The 18,717-nt window shown below is 51.3% G+C and overlaps 1 protein-coding gene across 1 annotated transcript in view; it reads right to left on the bottom strand.

Moving 5' to 3' along the window:
* MYT1 (myelin transcription factor 1) overlaps positions 1 to 18,717 on the bottom strand; it is a 49,487-nt gene that overhangs the window by 16,543 nt on the left and 14,227 nt on the right. Inside the window, exons 2-10 of the mRNA XM_026042183.1 lie at positions 14,368 to 14,468; positions 11,331 to 11,399; positions 8,457 to 8,539; positions 7,739 to 7,986; positions 6,467 to 7,351; positions 5,797 to 5,931; positions 4,215 to 4,305; positions 3,232 to 3,345; positions 1,671 to 1,885 (exon numbers count right to left, since the gene is read on the bottom strand). Of these exons, the coding sequence (XP_025897968.1) occupies positions 1,671 to 1,885; positions 3,232 to 3,345; positions 4,215 to 4,305; positions 5,797 to 5,931; positions 6,467 to 7,351; positions 7,739 to 7,986; positions 8,457 to 8,539; positions 11,331 to 11,399; positions 14,368 to 14,468 (1,941 nt within the window). The remainder of the gene's footprint in view (positions 1 to 1,670; positions 1,886 to 3,231; positions 3,346 to 4,214; positions 4,306 to 5,796; positions 5,932 to 6,466; positions 7,352 to 7,738; positions 7,987 to 8,456; positions 8,540 to 11,330; positions 11,400 to 14,367; positions 14,469 to 18,717) is intronic.

Genomic DNA, 18,717 nt, shown 5'->3' with positions numbered 1-18,717 from the left:
CACCCCTTCCACAGACGTCTTGCCCAAAGAAGACGCCTAAGGTTGGGCCTGATGTTTGCAAAGCAGTTCGACAACCTTGGTTGCTGTTGCTAGAATAAAGTGATTTTATTACTACCATTATGAACGGGAAATATTAGACACTATGAAATGCTAATCTTCGGGAGGAGTGCTTTCTTCCTCATTGTGTGCACATATAATGCATATTGACATTAATGGGAGTTATGCACACACATGCAGGGGAATATAAATCCCTCCGGATGAAGATCTCTTTAAAATAAGTTCCCAGTGAAAGGAACAGATTTCCCTGCTATGATTGGCAATCATATTCATCTTGTCGCTTTGATTAACTCGTTGGAGCCTTGCCTACATGCTTATTCTTGTGTATTACTGCTTGTTTTCAAGTCTGGCTTAATCCATGTCTTTTCGGTGGGGCGCGGGTGTTTGTGAGCCCAACCTGACAATATCCAGGATCATGAGCTGCCAATTCCAATTTCACACTGGAGGCTCAGCGATGCTTTTCCATTTCGTAAGTATTTCTACCACTAATAGACTCGCAATCAGCAAATTAGTAAAATAAGTGACGAGAAAAAATAGAAAGGATTATCCTAGTGGGTCTGCTGGAATTATTTTTGTCACTACAATTACCCTGAAAATTCTTTGCTAATATTGCAAATAACACAATCTATTCAGCAAGAGAATCACTTGCGCTGGGAAACAAATTACTTTTCCATCAGCCCTAACCCAGGATGACAGTGGCAGTTGTGCTCTCTGGCCTCCATCCAATTTCATTGTCTGATCCTTTACAGATTTAGTACTGTAATAAAGGGAGCTCCCATTGTAGTGCGACAACCAGGATGCTTTCAAGTACGAGCACTTTTTAGAGAGCAGCTGCATCAGGATTAAGCAGGATTCTGGAAGTGGGATTAGCCAGACAGAAAGCCCTCTTGAGGCTGCTGACTTCTGCAAACCGGTTTCCTAAATCTTTTTTTTTTTTTTTTTCTTAAGAACAAGGTTTAGAAGATGCTGGGAGTCAAAGGGAGCAGGGACAGGGGCACGGCCCTCACGGGGCAGCTGTCCCCCCCGAATATCTCTCTGCTTGCTCCCAATAGCCCATCTCTGTGGGTGCATTTAGGCATTTCATTTTCACCCCCTGCAAACGGTGCAGGATCCTCGGGAAGGAGCAGAGGTGGGTGGCTCAGCTAGGGAAGAGCCGATAGCGGGAAGGGGAATGATGGATAGGCAGCGGAGCTGGAGAGCAGGATACGGCAGGGGAGACAAATGGCTCGAGTGGGTCATATATAAGATAGAGGGGAGGAAAACTATAATCCATTTAGCTAGATGAGAAAAGACAGATCAATAGATATGAACTGCAAAGCAGTGGGGACCAACTGAGGACAACTGCGTAACTTATCCCACCTAGAGACACAACGCAGATTAATGTTCCCACTGCGCCAGGCAATTCTTCCCCAAACCGAGGCCAGAGAGCCTTCCAAAATAGTCCCAGCCCAAGGCTCAAAATTAGAGCCCTCGGCTCCAAATCAAAGCCTGGGGCTCCCGGTTTCACTCTCCCCGTAACCCAGCCCTACGTGCCCAAGCAGCTCCAATACGCGACACGGGATGAGAAAGTCAGAGAGGATTCAAAACCCAGCCCATCCCAGCTCCCAACTTACATTTAAAGGCTTTAGGTGAGGTTTCGCTAGTCTGAATCTTTGGGGCAAGCATGCGTTTGCCAAAAACCTGAGCATCAAAACTTGCATAATCGAAGGTGACCTTGGAGTACTTCTCCAGCTCCTTGGCCAGGTTGGCCCGGGGGGTTGCTGGGACCATGTTGGGCCGGTAGCTTCCGTACTGAGGGATCTCCAGCTGCTTCACGAAGCACATAGGCCTGCAGACGAGACAACGAGCAGCGGTAATTCCTGCTTTTTCTTCCCTGCAAACCACTCCTGGGAAGGACCCACGCTAGCCCCTGCCCAAGGCGATGGGCACTGTTTGTTGTGCCTTGTCCCCAAGAGCAGGAGGGGACAGCCCTTCTGCCCACCCTCCTAGCTCAGCTCAGCTCTGATTCCCCCTTTCATTTTTCCCCCCCATCATTTTTTATCCTTTTTTTGCACAAAACCCAGAATTGTCGACTTGATGCAAAGCAATTCCATTGCAGGCTGCTGTAGCACAGCAGCGCTTTGCAATGGGCAGAAGGACTCAGGTCACCCTCCTACAGGGATCCCGCTGCAAAAAGTCATCCAGAAGCACAAGGAGCCCAGTTCAGCTTAAATCCCCACTGCAAGGGCAAGCTCAAGGCCCCGGCGAGATCAGAGGGCCCTGTCTGAGCTGCAAAGCTCCTTTTGCAGCCTATCGTGGATCCATTTGTCTTGCATATAAATTGTATATAAGCACCCTATTGTTATTCTCCTTCCCGTGACCTCTTTCCAGCGGCTTTTCCTCCGAGCAGGGGCTCCTTGGAGCACAGACTGCCCTCGAGATGTGCTCTGCGCCCATCATGGGCTTTGCTGCAAATAAATAAGTAATTGCCCTAAATGGCCTTCTTTTCAGTGCACTGGGGTGCCCGGCACTCCCGAGGAGCAAATAAATAAACCAAACAGCCTTTGATGCCTTTGGGGGAGTGCTTTCCACTGCATTTTAAGGGTCCATAGTGGGGATTTTCTCCCCCTGCTCTCCCTGTGGGACAACTATCCCGTATCACAGCTCATCTGCAGCCTCGCACATCATCACAGCTACAGAGCCGGGATCCACCAGGTCCATCCCCGGCACCAGGGAGCCCCTTTTTGCAGACAGATGCACCCGAGCAGAACAACAAAATAAACACACGCACTGCAAAAAGAAAATGAGTGGCAGGTTTCCTCCAAACTGCGAGGAAAGCGAAGTGGGTGTACTTAAATGAAACAGCAATCAAGTGATTTATGCATAGCCTAAATCTCCTCCCCCCTTGCTGAGCCCACCCTACTTATAATGCTAATATCATAGCCATAATTCTCCGGCAGTTTGCATTGCAGCACGAGTCGCACGGATGCCTTCTGCTGCGCGGGTAAAACCCTTTGGCCTGTAGCCTCGGCATTAATTGATGCTACAGAAGCAATTCATTGTCCTCAGCGTCCTCCCCGGGATCATCAATTAGACATCTCCCCACCTTGGCCAGAGCTATGATGATGATAACAGGACTCAGCAGTTTTAGGATACAGCCGGGCTGGGATGTGCCAGCGGCTCCCATCCGCTCACCTGAGGATCCGGTCAGAATTGGAGCTGCTCTTGGAAGGATCTCCAGCCTGGGTTTGTTGCTTTTCGTGTGATTTGGCTAATTTTTCAGCAGCAGCAATGGGACACCCAGATAAACTGAGTTTAAAAAGAAAAAAATAAATAAGGGTGGGGGGAGAGACAGATGGAAAATGAGTATAAGGGATAAGCATGAAAACCTGCACTCATTGCAGAGACCCAAACTTGAGTCCCTTAAAGGAAGTCCTTTGCCCCCTCTTATTTTATTCTGAAAATTTTTAATTTTCTTGTTAGTTTTGGAAAGCAGCAAAACAGCCAAACCCCCAGTGGCCAACCTGGCAGGGACAAGAGTCCCAAGCATCCCATCGGCTCAGGGACGGATCCAAGGGGCAGATCCCCTGGGCTGAGGCCAGCAAGGACCGCAGAAGGCCGGGCGAGTTTCTCCGAGCACTTTTAGCCCATAAATAGCATGGGCAATTTGTATTTATCCAGCTCTTTTGCTGAGCCAGTTTGCAGCAAGCCGCCCAAGAGGCACTTGCCCTTCGGATGTGCACAGCCTCCAACATCTGCATCCTCGGGATGGAGGTTATAGGAGACAGCACCCGCTTGCAGGGTCTGCAACCTTTGAAATTACTGATAAGGAAGGAGTGGGTGTTTTTTGGGGGGGCTACTGTACATTATTATAAACAAAACCATCCCCACACCAGGGTTTGGGTGCAAATATGGCTCTCAAAACACAAAACTGCATCCGAGCTAAGATCCTTCAACAGGGACGTCTAAAATCACAGGCATCACAGAGTCATTTCAGGCTAAACATCAAGAAAATCCTTAAGAAAAAACCCCTGAAGGGCCAATGCCATCAAAATTCCCAGCTGCTTTCATCATGCTTTCCTGTATTTCCAGCTATTCCTGCTTTGCCCATCCAAGCTGCACTGTTGCCCAGGGCCTCTTTGTGGGGTAAAATCCGCTGGGTTTGGGGCTGCCAGTACCTGCGGTGCGTGTTGCGGTTGCTGTTCACGTGGCCCTGTCCTGTGCAGCCGGGCGTGGGGCATTTCAGCACGTTCTCGTGCATGGCCAAGACTGCGGAGACAGAGCAGAGAAGCAAATATAAATAAAATAAAAATCACAGAATCCCAGAATTATTGAGGTTGGAAGGGACTTCTGGAGACCATCTAGTCCAAACCCCCTGCTCCAGCAGGGACATCCAGAGCACAGGGCACCCGGTCGCATCCAGGGAGGTTGGGAAGATCTCCAGAGAAGGAGACTCCCCAACCTCCCGGGGCAGCCTGTTCCCGGGCTCATGCAACAGCTGCTCAAATCCCTTCATCATCTTTGGCCCTCTATTCTGGACTCTAGAAGCTACACATCCCTCTTGGACCGGAGAGCCCACAAGTTTTGCACATTGCCCTCCTAGAAATTAGAGTATGCCAAATGCTGCAATTAGAATTTGCTGCCTGGAGCAGCAAATATAAAAAAGATAAAAAATATATAAAAATATATAAAAACAAAAAGGGATTTACAAGCAGCGCCGTGTGGGTCAGCACTAGATCAGCATCTCTGTGCACACGCTGCATCTGCGCCCTGTTCGCCCACTGCAATCAGTTCCCCCCCATGCAGCCCCTCCTTTGCACTGCTGTTTTGGAGCCAGGCGCACCAATTTCAGGTAGTTTTAAGTGATTGAAGTTGTATCTCTGCTTTTATCCTTAGGACTAGTCTTTGTTTGATTTTTTTTTTTAATTTTAATCTTTGGGATTATTGCTTCCTGCAGCGCTGACCTTAAAAGTAAAGAAAATAATTTGATTTGCAAGCTTTTCTAAAGCACACAGCTTGTGTTATTTATTAATTTTTTCCCCCCTCACATTCAAGCTTGTGTGAAGATAACTCTACTTTTTCCTTGTTTCCTGCCGCTCTTTGTTTATGACAGGTCTGCAACCTCTGAAATTACTGATAAGGAAGGATTGGGGTAATTTTGCTCTATTATGCCATTATCATAAACATACAACATTGATTTTTATGTATATGTGCAGAGAAAGCTATTTAGGATGCTAGTAGAGAGGTAAAAGTGAAATCTCTCTATATATGTGATATATAAAAGCTGTTATTATGATGATTAATATTTTTCTGTGGAACTGATGAATATCAGTATAACATTTTGAGAGTTTTGAAGGAGCTTAGAAGGAGAACCAGTGACCGGGAGCATCCCGAGCAGCTCCTTTCATTTGTTCTATGGCAATGGCAGCACATTTGGACACGAGGGAACGATCTCCTCTTCTTCCCAGCATGCTACCTCCAAAATATAGGGGAAAAAACATAAGAAATCCAGTGTAAAGACTGGGCCTGTTTAAAACAGTGCAGGGGATGGGCAGTAATTCCTAAAGCAGCTCTGAATGTTGGAGAAGGGACCTCGGTCTCCACAGGATGGTGCTAAAAATCTTTAGGCGAGGTGGGACTTTTGGTTGGTCTCCGTAACATCTCCCCTGCAGTTCCCAGGGCTTGGGGGCTTTTCCCTCTGGAAGTGCAGCTGCCATGGAATGGGAATGGGAATAGGATCAAGCCTGGCCACGGACTCACTCTCCGGAGGGATCCTGTCCTTGTGCGGGCAGCCCGAGAGGCTGCGGTGATGGGGGTAGAGCCCCGTGACGTGGCCGGTCCCGTCGCAGCCGGGAGTCGGGCACTTGATTTCCCGTTTCTCGGGTCTCGAGGGATCTGTTGGGATGCAGGGAAGCAGAGCAGGAGGAGAAGAAAGCAGAAAGGGTTAAGGATGTTTCAGGTGAACATTTCAGGGGCATTTCCCATTGGTTTTCCCTGCAGGTAAGCAGGGAGCAAGGATTAACCTTGGGCTCTGGAGCCGGTTTGCTGAAGGGGGAATTATTATCATGGGAAATCTCAAAAAACTAATGGGGAAAGCAATTTTTCCACCAGGCTCCAAGCAGCCTGCCTGCACGCGCTGCTCACGTCAGAGCACTGAGCTGCTCCCCGGGAACCTTTGGGCACGGGTTGACATTTCCAAGGCAAATCGAGGCAGCAATCCCCACGTGGAGGCTGCAGGACATTAACCCTATCCACATTCATGGCTGATCCACAGGATGTCCCCATCTCTGCAGGCGCTGAGGCCACAGGGCTAAATGCCCTCCATGGGTGGTGAAAGCCTCCAGTCGCCCAGTTTTCTTGGGATGCTAGCAGAGAAGTTCACCTCATTCCCTGGAGCAGGAGACCCATGGAAACCCATCCCCATGCCCACCTTTGCCGTAGTAGCCCTTGCGGATGCTGTCCAGCGGCTTGCTCTGCTTCTCGTCCACCTGGAAGTGCTTCACGTGCTCGCCGGGCAGGCGGCCGGGCTCCCGCACCACCTTCACCTGCTCGGCCTTGAGCGCGATGGCTTGCTCCAGCAGCCCCAGGTTGCCCCGCGTCATCATGTCGTACATCTCCGACTCGTCGGTCACCGCCGACTTCTGGGAGCGCGTGTCGTCGTCCTTGTCGTCGTCCGAGCGCACCTCCACGATGACCGAGTACTCGGGCTTCGGGCTGAACTGCCCCTCGCAGCGGCTCTTCTGGGCGTCCTGAGAAGCGTGGGGAGCCTCGTCGCAGATCACTTCAGGAGCCAGCTCCTCCTCTTCGTCGTCCTCCTCTTCCTCTTCGTCGTCATCCTCCTCCTCTTCGTCGTCATCCTCATCTTCATCCTCCTCGTCCTCCTCGTCCTCCTCCTCATCCTCCTCCTCCTCCACCTCCGCTCCCATGTCCTTCTGCAGCTTGCAGGAGTCCCCGCAGCTCGTGTCATCCCGGTGCTCCGGGCACGGCTCGCTGCTGCGTTCGCTGGTCACCTCGATGACCTCCTCCGCATCCTCCGTCTGGATGATGATGTCCTTGTCGCCCTCCTCCTCCTCCGCCAGCTCCTCGCCCGTGTCCTCATGGACCAGATGCACAACGGCGGAGGGCGGCTTGGAGGCCTGGAGCTCCGCATCGGGCAGCTGCCCCTCGATGGCAAGGGTCTCCTCTGCGATTTGGCCCAGGTTTAGGAGGGAGTTGGCGATGATTTCTTGATAGCTGCTGTAGTTGGCCTTGCTGGGCCCGGACGTACTCGTTCCTGCGTTTTGCCCGTAATGGGTTGGTTTTGCTGGGCTTCTCTCTGAGGTGGGAGGAAGGAAAGAAGGAAAATTACAATAAATAAGAAAAACAAAGGGGAGGATTGGGATGGAAGAAATTATAGGAGCTCATAAATATTGCTGCTCTGGAGGATCCAGCTAGGGTCCACCTCGGGCATTGGCGTAGGGTCTTCCTATCTCGCTTCCTATGCCCAAGGAGCATCCCTGGTGTCAAAGCTCTCATTTTTAAGCCATGGAGGCATCAGAGCTGCTCCACTGTGCTCCCACTGAACCCCATAACCAAAGCACCTACCCCATACATAATTCTGAGGAGCAGACTAACTCCTGGTTATTAACAGCCCCTGCCCCTTTGCTGCTCTGCAGGATACGGGGCTTCATTCAATAGTTGATATTCAATGGTGATAAATCACCTTCTGCCGGCCCGGGGCTCCGGGGCTCCTCCGGCTCCACCGCCTCGGCCTCGTCCTCCTCCAGGGTCCCCTCCGACTCCTCCGAGCCGGACTCCTCCTTGGCCTCCGCCTCGTCGCTGCCGTCGCTGTCAACGTTGTAGCCTTCGTCCAAGGCCAGCTTGAGCGGGTGGGATTTGCGCTTGGACCCCAGGTGCTCGGCCTCGGCGTCCTGCAGCTTCCTCTTCTTGGCCAGCGGGCAGCTCTGCAAGCTGCGGACGGGAGCAAGGGGCCGAGAGGAAGCATTGCCTCGGGAAAACCCCGCTCCCCAGCACCTCAACCAGTTTGGTAAAGTGGGATAAATAATGCAAATATTAAGAAAAGCGTGCAGGGGCCCAGATTTCTAGCTGCTTTGGCTCATCACGGCTGGAAAAATCGGTGGAAGACCTGAACTTTGCCCAGTTGCTGATGCTGGTTTTTCTCAGAAACCACAGCGAGTCTGACAAACTTGCAATAATAGTTTGGTCCATCAGCATTTAGAAAATCAGGAGCAGCAGCTTTCAGGACCAGTCAGGAGAAGCAGAACCAGCCCATTTACCCATTGGCACCAACTACTCAGATTTCACCATTATGGGGTGTGATTAAAGATAAAATATTGTTTAGTGCTGGCCTGAAGCCTGAGGCTTTGCTAATGCCTTCTGCATTCCCACACCTCAGAGCCCGTATCCAGACCCGTCCTTACCTCCGGTGCCTCGCATACTTCCCACGGATGTGTCCGGAGCCATTGCACCCTGGAGTTGGACAGCTGCAGAGGGACACAAGCGACTGTCAAGAGCAAATAATATTTGGAGACTTCATTTAGAATTAAAAGCGCGTTAACTATGGTCAGTTAAACAGGGCCTGTGCAGCAGGAGCAAAAATAACTGCAAAAGGGAGAATAATTTCCCCCAAATGGTTCAGCTTGTCCCTTTGAATTCCAAGAGAGGAGGGCAGGAGAGCAGCTTTGCCGTTTGCTAAAAATTAATGAAATGGCTCACCCCGTTTAATTAGATGAACGGTTCATTATAGTTTTATGAGTATGTTTAATTAAAGATTTGCATGTGTAAGAGCAAGCTTTTAAAAAGCAGACAACTACTGCACTCTTCCTCCTGACTGCCACTCCACAACATTTTTCTTCTTTTATTTTTGTTGCTGGTGTAGGAAGAAAAGCTGGGCTTTTCCTTCTTTTGATGGCTTGTCAGGAAACCGGGATTTCTGGAACTGGGAACCGGGTGGCCTGTTGAAAGGAACGGGCTGCGAATGGATTGCCAAGGGTGAAGTTCACCGGGATGCAAACCCTCTTGGGGAAGTGGATGGGGTATGGGCAACCAGGGCTCCCGAATCCGTGCGTTTCCTAGGGGCTCTGCTCCATCCCTTGGCGGCCCCTGCAGCAAGAACCAACCCCAGCTCCAGGGTGCCCAAGAAGAAACCCTAAAACACCCACTTTCTGGCAAAAGAAGAGGGCGGCTTGGAGCGAGGGATGCCCAAGTGACTTGGGTGTCGGATGAACTCAGCAATCCCATGGGAAGGGATTCCACAGCTCCAGCAGTACCAGCGGGCCGTTAATGGCCCAGAATACCATCAAGGGAGATAATTCAACCCAAAACCGGGACAAAAAGGGGCTATGGACTTGCCAGGGTAGCAAGGGGGGCTCTCGCCCTGGACAAGGGGCTCCCCCCTTGCCTGTTCCCTCCGCTGCCGATCTTTAAGTCTATTTAACCTTAATAATCTGCGACTGAGGCTGCTCTAAGTGAGGGTAAGGGACTGTGGGCAGGAAGACAGAGCGGCGTTTGTGCTGCCAGCGACTTGTCCCCAGCAAAGGCCTTATTCAGGGGGAAACAAGAGCGGCTCTGATGGGGACGGTAGGGGCTTTTAGAAGCTCTGCTGAATCAATCAAAACCGACATCGCTCCAAGCACTCACATTTTTAATGTGCTAAAATGAAGCCTGCAGTAAAATAAATAAATAAATAAACAGGAGCCAAGTAGTTCAATATCCAGATTTTCAGAAGGGATGTGGGATATTTGGTTCCAGAACCTCAATTTAGGGGCTGTGAAAAAGAGCCAGCTGCAGAAATTGGGATGCTCCGTCGCTGCCCCCTGTCCCCAGGTTCCCTTTGGGGACATTTCCAGCATTTTGGCAGGAATTCCAACAGGGGAGTGGGGCTTCCCGGCGTTCCAGCCGTCCTCCCTGCCCACAGCCGGGCGCTAACCTGCTCCCACACGCCACAAAAGCCTCCTCTTATTGTCATGCAGAGCGTGCCCCGCTTCCAATTAGTCGATTAATCGTCCAGTTAATCAGGCAATTAGGTGACAGCTGCGGCGGTGGCTTTGTGGCGCGCTCCGTCCTGCCCCCTTCTATATGTCACCTGCTCCAATTACCACCTCAGCGCGCGTGCTCCGCAATACGAGCCGGAGAAGCGGCGCCGTCGGAGGGAGCCCTCCGGAACAGGGACCCCAAGGCTGCCCGTGCTGCGTTGCCCACGTGCCACCCGTGCCCGGGGCCCTTCCTTACCTCACCTCCTGGCCGATGAGCTCGGTGGGCACTGAGCCGGGGGGCAGAAACAAGAACAAGGTCAGAGCTCTGTGGGAGACGCCCCTGTCCTGCCCGCCCCATGCACGCGATGGGAATGTCCCCGTCTCCTCATCAGCTATTGTCTTTTGAGCATCCCATTGGGGGGGAAAAAAACAGGAGATCTGCCCTGCCAGCACCTCTGAGCAAGGGGTCTGCAGGTTTTTAGGGATTGCTCCCCATCCTGCAGGTATGACAATATCCCCCTCCATGTAGGAATGGCACACGGCACAGCGGCTGCCAAACAGCTTATGTCCAAGCCAGGAATCCAAGCAGCCATCGGGAGAAAAGTCACAGCACAAGCTACGTTTGCCCAGGCTTAAAACCACAGTGTGTGGCTCGGTTTGCTGGAGTTAATTGGGTTTCCCAGGACGCGGCTCCCTGGGGGTGACTCACAAGCTCCAGCAGCCTGGAGATAGTGGCAAGGCCAGGATGGGTTCAATAAATTACTTTTTTTTACACCAAGAGCTCCAGATTTAAGTATAATGAAGGCAGGGTGAAGGAAAAGAGGTATAATCTGGATGTTCTCATTGGAAACCCTAGTGAGTGTTTTCTATAAGTGCTACAAACCCATCAAACCCTCTAGAAGCCCTCCTGATTCAGCACAACCGGCTGCATCTGCATTTTGGTTTTAACATGCATATGCAGAAAAGAGCAAGGACAAGGGTAGCTCAAGACAGAGCAACACAGAGCAGCTGCAGGGGTGAAGTTGCAGAATACCTGCAAATATTGCCTTTTTATATATATATATATGTTAGAAAATAAATTGCAATCAAGGTTTGATTAAAAAGTCATTTGTCCTCATGTCCCTTCCATGCCCAGGCCCTCTCCAACATGCATGTGGGCATGTGATGTGCTAGGAGGGGCTGTAAAGGGATTGGGATTTTTTTCCAGGGTTGTGGACAAGTGTTGGTGGGGTTGGAGAGGAAGGGTCTAGCTTGGGAATGTGCCACCCCACGACCTGACAGCAGAGCCCCTTTGGAAGCAGCAAAGCTTGTGGCTCCCACATCCCGCTGCTCACCTCGGATGGACTTGGATCGCGTGCGTGCTCGCTTATCGTCATTTTCTAAACTCATCTGCAGCAAGAAGGAAAGGGAATTATTAGAAGATCACAGGGAAATCGCCATTAAAGGAAAACCCCATACGTGGTGAGCAAAGTAGCTCTGCGCACATAGGGGCTGCAGGGAAACTTTCTTCTGCTCCACGTGGACTTTCTAGGGTTGCTTTGATTGCTCAGACTAAAAATACTCGTTTTAAAGGCACAAGCTCTGGTTTGATTTTGAATGCCCAAATTTAGGGACTTTAAGATCCTCTGCACTTCCCATACCCCAAGAGGTGACTGGTGGGGAGAGCCACCTTGTGCCACAAAGCCTCTTGCAAAGCAGAACTGATTTCTCTGCATTCACCCCAATAGATGCAGCTCTCCCTGCTAGGAACCCAGCTCCAGGGGCACTTTGCAGCTGCCTGATGGGGGAGAAACCAGCAGCCCTGCTGGATTTGGGCTTTTCCAGGTGGGCTTTTGGGAACGGCATCCAGCACAAAGCTCGTTTTGCAAGAAGCAACGGAGGGAAGAAGATCCCCAGTGGAAAGCACGGAATCCCGCCAAACTGGGGAGGTGAAATTCCCCCAAAATGCTGCTCTCCCACTCGGGAAGCACCGTATGGACCCGCAGTGACCTATGCAGTTAGTTAGGGGCAGGGATAGGAGGGAGCTCTGCGCACATCCCAGGGGCACCGACGCACGCTCCGCGTTTATTGCTGCCCTCCCACGAGTGCTCACACAATTACCGTAATCTCTATTTTTAAAGTCCCGGGTCCCTGCAGGCCAATGGCTAAAGCACAGGGAGGAGCAGGTGCCAAAGGGACTTCATTACATTTCCAAGCCTTCCCAAGCCAGTGCCTTGCACGACGCTTCATTGCGAGGAGCATACATGCAAGTACAATGAATTCCAGAGGTTTTCCTTATTTGCCAGATGGCTTTCCCAGGGAATTGGCCCTCTGGTGCCTGGGCAGGTCAGGGTTCCTGCAAGTGCATCACTCCGAGAAGGCATCACCGTGGGTGCCTTCCCCTTGGGCAGAGCAGAAACGGGGTGTCCTTAGGTCCGACCTTGGCTCGCAGGCGGCGGGGAAGGGACCCGGCTGCTCGCTGGTGCTGCTGACAGCCTGGTGCCCAACGGAGGGATCCTATTCCATGTAACACTTGCCTTCAAAACCTCGGTGCTGCATCTACCATGCAGGCTCCCCAAACCCTTCCTTCTGCCTCCAGTGCCTCACCCCAGCCAGGAGGAGCCTCGCTTGTCGGGCACCAGCTCCTCTGGAGTTCTTTCCTCCCGTCCACCTTTAGGGTCTTTTCTGGTGCTTGATTTAAATCCTCCTGACATTCCACCTATTTCGAGCCCCTTTTGTAGCTGAATAAACCCACACCTGTCTCTTGCTCTCGCCTGACTTTCAAGGGAGGACGCTCTGTGTGGCGTTCGCCTGCTTGGAGGCTGTGGCGGGTTTTGCCTCGGCATCCTCACGTGCCAAAGCACAGCTTGTACCACCCCTCCAAGCCAGAGCTACAGCTGTGTCAGAGGCATCCTAACGAGGCTGCGCTGTCAGTTTGCATTTGCAAATGCAAAAAAAAAGGGTCCAACTCCCACTCTCTCAAAGAAGGAAAAAAACACAATTGCAAATGAAACGTTTCCCGCACGCTGATGCTCTCCATCGGGAGCGGCGGGATCCTCCGCATGAGGGAAGCGGAGCAGAAAGGATGCTCCCGAGCATCCTGCCACAGCTGCGCCTTGGCACTGACGTCCAGCCATTGGGCCGGGCTCATTCCAGCTGCCAGGGTTTAAGCTGACACGGCCTTTCCTCTTGCCTCTCTGCAAGCACTATGGCAAAGCGCACTCCCAACGCCCTTCCATGCACCGGGACACGGGAGCAGCTCAGCACGCACAAACAGCTCACCCATGCCCAGAGAAAAGGACAAAAACCTGCAGTTTTTACCCCTAACTCCTTATTTTTTGAGCTCTGGAATAAACTGGCCTTGAGGCTGGAGATGTGCAGGACGGGACCCACGTGTCCCCTGAGCTTCCCAAGGAAACCCGGGCACTGGGAAAAGGCTCCGTGCCAGGGAAGGACGTTACCTTTCCCATGCGCTGCTTCGTTAACACACAACCGTCTTATTAAAGCTAATCTAAGTGCTTATTTGGCAGGTTCAATAGAAAAGCCTTAATTGAGCTCGCGTTAAATATAGCGGCAAGCGCTTACTCTGCTTTCTGCAGAGGTGCGAGCCATCCCAGCGACACCTGCTCGGCAAAGACCGTGGATTTTTGCCAAGATTTGCTTTTTCCCAAGGCTCGGTCTATCTGAGGCCATAGGAATGTTCCCCAGCTCACCCGGGAACGACTCTCCCCAGCGCAGCTGGACCCATCAAGTCCTAGCTCGACGCCTCGTTCCCGAGAGGCCAAAACGGGGCAAGAAAGCATCATTTGTGCACCGAGCCACCCAGTTCTCAGCTTAACTAAAGCTCCCCCGCCTGCGGAGCGCGGGGCTGGAGCCTTTCCCGGAGTCCAGCTGCGGCGGGGACTGAGCGGCTCTGTTGGGACCGGGAGCTGCCGCCTCTCCCCGCCGGGATGAATGACTCGCTTGTCCCCTCCGGAGCCACCAGCGCTTCACCTGGCGGACGAGGGTCTTCTTCCGATCAGCCGGCGCTGGAGAGAAAGGCTCCTTTTTTCCTCCCTTTTAAGAGGCCTCAGATTGACCTAAATACCCAGATCTGAGCAATCCTTGAAGGATGGGACCCGAGAGGAAGGAGACGATTAAAAAAACCTGGCCCCAAAGCCAAGCTGGAGCAGCTGGAAGCCCAGCTTTGCTTTTACCCTTCAACAAGGGGCCAGCGGCTCCTAATTCTTGCTTGGGCACCAATTCCTCCGGGGAAGAGGAAGGCTCCTCGGGGACCACCTTGTCCCCAAGGGTCAAAGCCCTGCTCCAGCGGCTGACGGGGGGGACCTGTGTTAATGACGGGAGGTTTTGGGGTGCTCCTTGGGGGTCCCGCGCTCACCTTGCCGCGTGCGCCGCGTAGGCTGGGGGCTCCCGCGCAGCTGCTGATCTTCTCCCCGCACGTCCAGCGCTGGCTCAGCAGCTCCCCCCGAAACTCATTTTCTATCGGAGGGGAAAAGAGAGAAAAACAGGGTCAGTCGGCAAAATGCAGATGGCACCCACCTCTGCCAAAGGCGAAATTTCAAGTTTATTCCCTGTTTGCTCTTCCTAAGCAGTGCCTGAGGATCTGCCAGGGCAGGACCTCCTGGTGTCACCCAGGATTGAGTTTGCAGCCTGGACAGACAAAGGCTCAGGGCTAACAAGCACTCGTGCACAGGGATTCATTCGTCTCAAGGCCAATAGAAGCACCCAGGGTCTCATTCCTGCTGCCCCAACAGGCTCCTGCACTTCCTTGCCTTGATCTTCCCATCGCTTGGCTAGTTTCTATTCTAGGATGCCCAAGGTAGGAGAATTCCCATATCTTGGAGAAACCCTGTGAAGGGCAGGTGCTCTCAGTGCTTGGTAAGGAAGGCTGGAGGAGCTTGGAGCAGCCTAGCCTCAACTACAGATTTGCTGGCCAAAAAGTGGTTTCCTAAACCTCTTTTAGGAAAACGCATGGGAAATATGTAGGGAGTTTATTCTTCCCCTGCCTGTGTCTCTTCCTCACATACAACATGTTAAGGGATGACCAGTATAGCCCCCAGTGCTCGTGCGAGGGTGAATGCATGGAAAGACCAGGATAATTAGCTCCTACAGTGACGCAGAATCCAAGTTAATATCCAAGACAGATGACCATGAAAGTCACCTTCATGCTACTTGTCCCAAAATAGAGCTATTCTGAAGTCAGGAGAGCCGTTTAGAGACACTTTTTTTTAGGTTTCCCCTCAGAAATACCCGTGCCGGAGGCTGCAATCCAAAGACAACTGCCTGAAGGACTGTGTTGTCCTGCTTGGGATCCATGGAAAAGGCACAGGGCTTGGGAATTAAACCCAAGAGCTGCTGAAACATTAGTCTGCTTTGGAGAAGCCACGAGGAATGGAACAAGGAAACACAGATGGCCAGGCAGATGATGGAAAATGCGGCAAAGCGCAGGGAAGACGCTAGAGAGGGACAGAGGAAAGAACAGGAAACACATCAAATAACAAGAAAAAAAAAAGAAAAAAAAAAAGCTGTTTCTATAGTGCATAAGTAGGACATTGTGGCCTGCGTGCTTAGCTAAGGGGATGCATTTCCTTGAACAGCCTTTTCCCAAGCAGCAGAAAACTACGTTTTGGAGTAACAGGACCTTCCATGGGGGACAGGGAGGACAGAGAAGAGCTTAAATCACAGGAACAGAGGTTTGCAGATACAAAATAACTGCAGACCATAAAGACACCTTGAAAGATCGGTGCAAGATTGAGAGGTCACGAGACTCAATACGGAGGAGGAAAAAGCACCTGCAGCAGGGACAGGGATGTGTTGCAAACAGGAGGGTCAATGTGGGGGTCATCCTTATCAACTCCAAAGAAGATTAGGAAACCTTGGAGAGAACCCACATGCAATTCAGATGGCGCTTGAGCACCAAAGTTAGTCTGCAGACATGTGCTTTGCTTTCCATTTCCAAGAAGAAAACAGAGCATTCCTTTTGCCAGGAAAAGCCTTAAAATGATCTGAACAGCCACAGAAAACTCCTCAAAAGGGAATTCCCTACTACCTCATACAAAACTTTGAGTGAAGGAGGTGAAGAAGAAAACAAGCAGCAAAACAGACTCCTCTGTGGCCAGGAAAGGTTCACCCCTGGGCTATCACGGATGACCTCAGACCCAGTTTACCAGGAGCTTTGCCTTCCCCCAGGGAACATCAGCAGGGCTTTCATCTTTGATTTAAGGCTCTGGTCTCTCAGATCCCAGCTGAACCTCATCAAAGAACCACCAGGACTTGGCACAATGAAATCCCCACCGAAACGCAACCAATTGCCCCATTCCATAAGCGGGAATCTCATCGCTCCGCCGTGTCGCGGCGTATCCAGCACAATTACCACTGTTTGCTGCAGCACAGCTACATTTAGTGCTTCAAATTTAGCTTCCCAAACATGCATTTAATTTAAGATTTAATACCGGATGTTAATTGTATATTGCACAGTAAACGACTCATCATTAAAACATATTAATTGAGGTTTAACAGCTGTGTAATAGATATTACATCTCATACTTATCAGCAAATATGATTTAATAATCAATTAGGAGGGGATGTATGGATGGGAAACGCAGCGGGGCTAGCTAGCTTGCTGCTTGGTCTTCGTTTTTTATTTGTTCATCTAAAGATACGTTTCCTTAGCGGATTCGGAAGGGAGCGTCACTGATTGTTGGGGAGATGCTGAGCTTCGATGCTCTCACATGGGAACTGGACCTAGAAAAGCCTCAAAGACCTTAAAATCCCTGGGAAGGGACAGGATGTGGGAGCCACAACCATTCCCATCCTGCAGCGCTGGGGCCAAGCCTCGGCAAACTCATTCCATGGCTGCATCCATGCTGTCCTGTCAAGACCCGACAAGAATTTGGCACACTTGTGCGCTGCACTGGGGCTGCTCCTGCTCACCTCTAGGTCTCTCTTCTCATCTCTGCCTGGTAGCTCTTACTGCAAAGTTCTTTAGGGCAGGATTTTGGTAGCTCTTACTGCAAAGTTCTTTAGGGCAGGATTTTGTCCCATTTCCACGTCTGATCTGACACCCTGATCCCATCCGCAACGTCAAGCGGCACAGGAGGCCACGGCTGCCAACAGCCGCGTTCACGCAGCGCTGTTCACAGCCACTTAATCGCATTTTTATTGAAGCTTTTTTGCTTCTTCTGCAGAGTGACAGAAGCACATTAAAAAAAGCTGCAGAAGACTTAAAATAAAGCACTTTTCACCTTCCACGCTCGTGATTTTATGGCTTGCGTGCTCTTCAAGAGAGGCAAAGAGCCACCCGTGCAGGAGTGCAGCTGCCTCTCCGCGTTGGTCCCCACTTGCACCCGGAGCCAAGCGCAGCTGCATCCCATTCCTCAGGATCCAATATCAGGATGCAGAGCTGCTCCGTGGACAGAGAAGCGAGGAGATCCCCAGGGAAGCCCATTCACCTCGCTAGCGTCAGGAGAACCAGCAAACAGGGCCATAGAGGAGGAGCAAGCCAAAGGAATGGGAGTGCTGTTCACTTATCGCCCAGGGCTTGCAGGAAGGCTGGAGGAGCTGGTGCTGAGCCCATCCAAGAGCTGGGTAAGGCCCAAGCTGCAGGCATCTCTGCCTGCTGCTTTTCCCTTGAAAATAAGATTTTCCTATTCTGATTCTTGGCCAAGAGTTGCCCAGACACCTTTCTTCCCATTGCAACAGCAGGAACTTGCTACAAGCCCAGAGATAAATCCCTCTCCAACCACCTTCGAGCCTGAACAGCATCAGGCGAGCAGGAGCTTCTCGCTTCCCAGTGGTGACCGCCGGGGTCCCCACGGGCTGCTTTGTCCCCAACATCCTTTTGTGCACACCGAGCGCCACGCTCAGCACACCTTGCACACGGGGAACAGACACAGAGCACCAGGCGAGCAGCTCCAACAAGCAAGAAACAGGACGACGCTGCTTTCTCCTTGCACATTTTCTTCATTATTTCGCCCTAATTTGGCTTTGCCGGTACCTTCTCTATTCAATAAAAGCCACATGCAAAGCGCGTCCCTTAATCTCCGTAACAGCAGCTCACTGCTGAGAAAATAATATAGATGTAACTTCCAGCATCACACACTTTCTTTTCCATTTATATGCAAATGCCGACCTTTCACCCAAGCTGTCTCAAAGAAGTATTTCCTTAAAAATGCAAATAGCATGTTGCAAGCAGTTATTCCGGCTGAGTCTTTCTTATATTATTATTATTATTTCTTTTAACCTTAGCAGCAATGTAAAAAACAACTGCTAAACTGCACCCTGGTAATAATTACTTTTCATACCAAACCGAAAGCCTCCGTGGAGCCAATGTGTCGAAACACCAGCAGGAGAAGTCGTTGCAGATGGATTTTTAGAGACAATTTTGGAGAAGCGCGTCTTAGGCGAGCAGGGAAGGAAGCAGCTCCACGAGGTTTTGCTGCTGAGAAGAGCAATCCAACGGCTCAGGGTAAAGTTAGAAATGGAGCTTTTGTCTTGGGAAACCTTTTGCATGTGCAGCTGGCATGCATAAACCCTTGGGAAGCAGCTTTTGATGGGACATGACCATGTGCCCAAGCCATTCCGTCATCAATGTGGATGGAAATCAAGGGAGGAGAGGAAGAGCAAGCCGAAGGGCTGTGCTTGCAAGTGGGGACAGAGGGACACGTGCTAAGAGAAAGCCAAATATGCAATGAAAAAGTGACAGAGGAGGTTCCCTGCATGCAGAATA

This window comes from Nothoprocta perdicaria, unplaced genomic scaffold, assembly GCF_003342845.1.
Source record: "Nothoprocta perdicaria isolate Ctin4 unplaced genomic scaffold, notPer1 scaffold_3, whole genome shotgun sequence".
Lineage (NCBI taxonomy): Eukaryota > Metazoa > Chordata > Aves > Tinamiformes > Tinamidae > Nothoprocta > Nothoprocta perdicaria.
The sequence above is the reverse complement of the archived record's forward strand: the minus strand, read 5'-3'. Positions and strand labels throughout refer to the sequence as shown.